At 44.4% G+C, this 7,053-nt stretch overlaps 1 protein-coding gene across 2 annotated transcripts in view; it reads right to left on the reverse strand.

The window, feature by feature from the left end:
- The window catches only part of LOC309399630 (uncharacterized protein), a 108,926-nt gene that overhangs the window by 3,090 nt on the left and 98,783 nt on the right, over positions 1-7,053 (reverse strand). The window contains exon 1 of one of the 2 annotated variants that reach the window (XM_081967647.1): positions 136-209. The exons of the other annotated variant lie outside the window; for it this stretch is intronic. Coding sequence (XP_081823773.1) covers positions 136-141 — 6 coding nt within the window. The 5' untranslated portion in view covers positions 142-209. Of the gene's footprint in view, positions 1-135; positions 210-7,053 lie in introns of those variants that run through there. 2 annotated transcript variants of the gene reach the window in all.

The raw sequence follows: 7,053 nt of genomic DNA on the forward strand, positions 1-7,053 counted from the left end.
TGCAGGGGAGAAAGAGAGGCGGGTCACAGCTGCGTCCCCTTCCCCGCAGGAGAGTCCCAGGCCGAAGCCTCCGCCTCCAGCGGACCCGAAAGAGACCCGCCCGAAGTGCGGTTCCCAGCATCCCCTGCGCCAAACCTGCATCGTCCGGGCTCCTCTGTCGCCGATTCAGGCAGCTCCCTTGTTGCCAGTTTGTTTCCGGAAGTGGAGGCTTCACGCCCATTCTTCTCCAGAAGTTCCGCCTCCTCCTTTGGAGGGACTGCCTCCTGCCAATCGCCAGTCCCTCCAGACTGACCAATCGGCGTCCGCCGCGGCGTCGGTGGTTGCTATGGTTCCCCGCGGAAGTGGGGGCGGAGGGCTCCCTTTGATCTTTGGCGTCCTTTCCCCCCTATTGAGGCTGGGGGAGATTTCCGCCCCAGAAGAGCGGAGACCTTATAGCCGCCTATAAAGGGGAGCCAGTGGGGTTCCGTGATGAAGGCACCGGGAGTTGTGTGTGTGTGTGTGTGTGTGAGCAAGAGAGCCTGAGTTCAAGTGTGGCCCAGAAATAATCGAACATGTTCCTAATCAGCCAGAAGCGATGCCTGAGCAGCTACCGCAGGATTGTCTGGGACCCGAGGCATCCTCTCCACAAGCGCTGTGTTACCTCCTGGGAAGAGACTCTGCGGTATCCGAAGCAGCACATCAGATTCAGTCACTTTTCTTCCATATCAAGAAGTATCAACCCTGTGAAATCTCAGGACTCTTTTTTCCATTATGTATTCTATATGGGCTGTTATTAATGTGTGTGTGTGTGTGTCTGTGTAGCATATGGATGTTTCTGTGTGTGTGTGTGTGTATGTGTGTGTGTATATATGTATGTGTATATATACATGTATATATACGTACATACATACATACATACATACATACATACATACATATACATACATATATATGTGTGTGTTTGTTTTACAACCCCTGGTATGCCCAAATATGGGAGGGAGCTCACTACTCCCCCTTTCTGTCCTTTGGCTCATTACATAAGACAATCCTGGCAGAAAACCATATTTTTTATTTTTAATGTTGCCTTTGCTATGTTTGTGTTGCATTGTGTTGAGCCCCTGCTCAAGAAGCCTTCTCTGGACTCAATGGAGCTAGCAAATTACCGTCCTGTCTCCAACCTTCCTTTCTTAGCGAAGGTTGTTGAGAGTGTGGTGGCTCAGCAGTTTCCGCGTCACCTAGAAGAAGCTGATTATCTAGACCCGCGCCAGTCCGGCTTCCGGCCCGGTCACAGCACGGAGACAGCCTTGGTCGCGTTGGTGGATGATCTCTGGAGGGCAAAGGATGGGGGTTGTTCCTCCATCCTTGTCCTATTAGACCTCTCGGCGGCCTTCGATACCATCGACCATGGTATCCTATTGCGCCGTCTGGAGGGGTTGGGGGTCGGGGGCACCGTATTACGATGGTTCCGCTCCTACCTCTCTGGCCGGACGCAATGTGTGTTGGCAGGAGAGGAGAGGTCGACCGCGAGGCCCCTTATCTGTGGGGTCCCACAGGGCTCGATCCTCTCGCCTCTCCTGTTCAACATATATATGAAGCCGCTGGGTGAGATCATCCGTGGTTTTGGGGTGGGATACCATCTGTATGCTGATGACACTCAGCTGTACATTTCCACCCCAAACCACCCCAACGAGGCTGTTGAAGTGATGTCCCGATGTCTGGAAGCCGTACGGGTCTGGATGGATGACAACAGGCTCAGGCTCAACCCCTCCAAGACAGAGTGGCTGTGGCTTCCGGCTTCCCGGTTCAACCAGCATATGCCTTCGCTGACCATCGGAGATGATCAATTAGCCCCGGTGGAAGGGGCACGCAATTTGGGAGTCCTCCTTGATGCCCGGCTGTCTATGGAAGATCATGTGACAGCCGTGGCGAGGGGGGCGTTCCACCAGGTTTGCCTGGTGCGCCAGTTGCGGCCCCTTTTGGACCGGGAGGCCTTGCGTACAGTCACTCACGCGCTGGTTACGTCTCGCCTGGACTACTGTAATGCTCTCTACATGGGGCTCCCCTTGAGGTGCACCCGGAGACTGCAGTTGGTCCAGAATGCAGCCGCGCGGGTAATTATGGGGAGATCGAGGTTCTCCCATATAACACCTATCCTGCGCGAGCTGCACTGGCTTCCTGTGGTCTACCGGGTGTGCTTCAAGGTACTGGTTACCACCTTCAAAGCGCTCCATGGCACAGGGCCTAGTTACCTGCGGGATCGCGTCCTGCCCCATACATCCCTGCGACCCGTCCACTCACACAGAGAGGGACTACTCCGGGTGCCGTCCTCCAGAGAGTGCCAGAGGGCAGCGCCCAGAAGTAGGGCCTTCTCTGTAGTGGGCCCCACCCTTTGGAATGACCTCCCCCCAGACATCAGAACTACAACCGACCTTCGCTCCTTCCGTATGAAGCTGAAAACCTACCTGTTTCGACTAGCTGACCTGGCATAACTCTACAACCTCCCCAGCCCAGGGCATTTTTAATTGTAATTTTAGTTTTTAAGGGTTAATTTCACTGGGGTTTTAACTTTTTTAAGTATTGTAACTTATTTATTTATTCTTACCTCCTCTATACGCTATATAATACCTTTGTACGTCGCCCCGAGTCCCTGTGGGGAGAGGGGGCGACTAATAAGTTCAAGTAATAAATAAATAATAAATAAATAAATTTGTGCTGATAGTCTCCCTTTATTTATTTATCAGCACAAATACTATGTATGATGTATGTATGTATGTATGTACACATGTATTTGTATATGTATATGTGTATACATATATGTTTTCTGCCTGGATGGTTTTCTGTAATGAGCCGAAGGACAGAAAGAGGGAGCAGTGAGCTCATCAGCTAGCCATACCCTTACTGGGATTTGAACCTGGGATGTGTTACATATTAGGCAGATTTGTTAGCCACTACACCACAGACTCTCCTCCTTCTATCAGCTAAGCCAGGGAAATAGGTATGTATTTGTGTTACAACCCCTGGTATGCCCAAATATGGGAGGGAGCTCACTCCTCCCTCTTTCTGTCCTTCGGCTCATCACATAAAACCATCCAGGCAGAAACCCATATTTTTATTTTTAATGTTGCCTTTTTATATTTGTGTTGTATTTGTGCTGATAAATAAATAAAGGGAGACTAGTATGGATCCATTTCAAGCTATTTAGCTCTCATCAGCTAGCCATACCCTTACTGGGATTTGAACCAGGCTCTCCTCCTTATCAGCTGAGCCAGGGAAAATAGGTATGCTTGTTTTGTTGTATTCGGGTCTTTTCCAGTGTAAAATTACAATACAAAAGAATACAACAAAACTATCATATATGATAGTTTTGTTGTATTCTTTTGTATTGTAATTTTACACTGGAAAAGACCCGAATATATATAAAATGTATGTATTTGTGTTACAACCCCTGGTATGCCCAAATATGGGAGGGAGCTCACTACCTATTTCCCTGGCCTAGCTGATAAGGAAGAGAGCTTGTGGTTTAGTGGCAATTACATTGGCCTAATATGCAATACAGCCCTGGTTCCATTCCCAGTAAGGGTATGGCTAGCTGATGAGAGCTAAATAGCTTGAAATAGATAGTATTTGTGCTGATAAATAAATAAAGGGAGACTAGTATATATCTATTTCAAGCTATTTAGCTCTCATCAGCTAGCCATACCCTTACTGGGATTTGAACCTGGGCTGTATTACATATTAGGCAGACACATTAGCCACTAAGCCACAGGCTCGCCTCCTTATCAGCTGAGCCAGGGAAATAGGTATGTATTTGTTACAACCCCTGGTATGCCCTTTTTTAATGGGTCCCAGTTTCTTCATAGGAAAACGTGAAAATAAAGGTTATCTTTATCAAACCTTTATTGCCATCAGGGACAGTCCACTGGGGTTCGCTCAATCAAAAAGCTTCAAAGTCTAAAAATTAATCATTCACCTTGAGGCAAACAAAATGAAATAAATACACATAAAGTAATAATTATAATTTTAAGACAGAAATCTAAAATGTATGCCAAAATATTGTGTGGCATCCTTATATATTATATGGCATCCTAAATCAATCCCAGTCCAAAGCACTGTAAAATCTTGGAAAATATGAACATTAAGACCACTTTACAGATAGTAGAAATAAGGGAGGTTTTGGATTTCCAGCTTGGGAACTTGTATTACCATGCGGCAGCTGTGACTTGGCTTAAGAAATTGGATAAACCTAAATAATAAAAGGATACTAACAATAGAGGGTCATGACCTTGAACTTGGCTGGCATACTTTTATTTGGGAGAGAAAAAACAAAACATACTCATATATCCAGGGACACTTAGTAAGAGATTCCCAACTATACATCTGGGAGAAAATTAAGAAAAATCATTATATGAAAATCCCTCTGGCTATCAACTATGGAAGCAATGATATATCCCAATGTATTAGACCTAAATAAAGTAGTGAGATACATAAATTTATTGGATGAGCAAGTGAAATTAAAATTTGACCAAGAATTAAAGAGCCAAGGAATAGAGATAGGTTGGTGGCCATATCTGCAAATTAGGACAAGATATAAAAAAGATTTAGAACAACATGGCCTCCACAGAGAATAACAGGAATTAGATGAAATATTATGGAGGGGGTGGGTGGGAATGATTACCAAAGCATATAATTATTTCTTAAGATTTAAAATGGAGGAAGAAGCAGTGAAAGAGACAATGATAATTTGGGCCGAAAATTTTGGTTTTAGTATTGAATTGGAACACTGGGAAAACTTTATGGGATAAAAATTACAAATAATGTCAGCAGACTACAAAGAAAATTTGATTTGATTTGATTGATTTTATTAAATTTATAAGCCGCTCCCTCTCCCCGAAGGGACTCGGGGCGGGGTACAATCAAAAGTTAAAATACCATATACATATACATAGAGGAGGCATCCAAACCCATAAAAACGAATTACATAAAATCTATACAATAATGATGAAATTAAAACAACATTAAAATCTACCCCAGAAATTTAAAATAACTGCCAGGAGGATGAAAGGATAAAACTATAATTGGGCCAGGCCGGCTAATTGGAACAGGTGGGTCTTAAGGTGGGTCTTATACAAGATGTTTTATCGTTGGCATTTACCCCCAGTGAAAGTGGCCAGAATGTTTTCAAAGCATTCGCCTCAATGTTGGAGATGCAGCTATCCCCAGAGCTGGGGATCACAGTCTCAAAGTACAGAAATGGTTAGAAGAAATTACAGGAGAAAAGATAGAGCTGAAGCTGGAAGTATTCCTATTAGGCATGTGTAGAAAAATTCAGCATAGAGTAAAACTGCAACTAGAATCCTTTTTAATCAAAATTGGAAACAGGACAACACCCCCTCTGATCTAATGATAGTAAGAAAGATACTTGAGTAAGCAGAGATGAATAGGTTAGCCATGGAATTAAAGGATAGAGAAGAATCAGAATCTTACGTAACTTGGAATATATGGTACAATTGGCTGGAAGATAGACGTAAAGCTACTATGTAAGGAATACGCTATGTAAGATTTGTATCAAAAAGAGAGAGTAATGTATATATTTGTAAATATTGTCATAATTTTAAAAATACATAGTATAGTAATATATATATATAATTAGTAACTATGTTAATATGAGAGACATCGATTATGGAAACACTGTAATGAGTGGAACTGAGTGTTGTTTTTAATGTTGAAATGTTCAATAAATATTATTATTTTAAAAAGTATAAACTTCAAGGTTACAAATTAATCATTCACCTTGAAGCAAACTAATCTAAATAAATACATAAAGTGTTAATTATATAGTTACAATTTTAAGAAAAAAACTAAAATATATGCCAAAAAAAGGGTGGCATCCTTAGATGTTATATAGCTTCCAAAATCGATCCCAGTCCAAAGCATTAAAAATGTTGGAAAATACAGACGTTAAGACCACTTTATAGCACAATCTCCGTGATGCTCCCCAGCCGATTCTCCCCGAGATGAGTCCACCAGGAACGGAAGCCCTCTTGGCTGTATTTGCATGGCCTGCTCAGCTTGGCTGGTGTCAGGTTAACTTCCCTTGAACTCAGCCTGTGAATCCAGTTGGGACTCAGGATGTGCAAAGCCAGGAGTGGGAAGCATGTTGTGTGACTGTGACCTCTGGTCCCACCGAGTCCTTTCAGGCATGTATGGCTCAGTTCACTTCCTTTCCGGTGGACGCCATGGACAAAGATGTCTCCCTCGGCTTCCCTACTTCTTCTGCTGACTGCAAGGGGGCTACTCTCCCTTCTGCTCCCCTTCCCTCCTGCTTCAAGGATGAAGCCCCCTCCCCACAGCTTCCACTTTTGAGTCTCTGTCTCGTCAAGAGCCACAGTGCGTTTCATGTGGACCCCCCTTACATGTGAAGAGCTGCCAGGAGTCCTTATGGCCTTTGCAAGCCCGCCTTCCCAATTTCTTCCGTACTTCTGGCCCCAGTCAAGGCTCATTGCCTGAAAACAGGGGCACAGAATGATGAAGGAGAAGCTGTTGGCCCTCCATTCCGCCAAACTGGCCACCCCTCTATCCCACAGGCTTCAGTTTCTCGGAACCCAGAATTTAATACATTATTTTAATTGTGGGGAATGTATATATGCATAAAAGCAGAAAAATAACATAGAAGCCAATGAAGACTCTGCCAGCTCCTCCAAAGGCAGCATATTCCTACTTGTCTGGGAATATCCTGAATGTCTATGGAGATTCTCCGTTATTCAGGTCATGGTTGTCCCAAAGGGGATTTTCCAAGAGGCAGCTGGACTTTCTGGTTTTCCTTTGAAGGCGTTTCGCTTCTCATCCAAGAAGCTTCTTTGGTACTAAAGAACTGAGGAAGCTTCCAGGATGAGAAGTGAAACATCTTCAAAGAAAAGCAAATGAAGTTCAGTTGCCTCTTGAAAAAGCACCTGTGGGATAAGATCTCCTGCTTGAGCAGGGGGTTGGACTAGAAGACCTCCAAGGCCCCTTCCAGCACGGTTGCTCTTATTCTGTTAGCTGACAGGGGAACTTCCTCCACAGGTCCAAAAACGC

The sequence above is a fragment of the Natrix helvetica genome, assembly GCF_964273705.1.
Source record: "Natrix helvetica genome assembly, chromosome: 15".
Lineage (NCBI taxonomy): Eukaryota > Metazoa > Chordata > Lepidosauria > Squamata > Natricidae > Natrix > Natrix helvetica.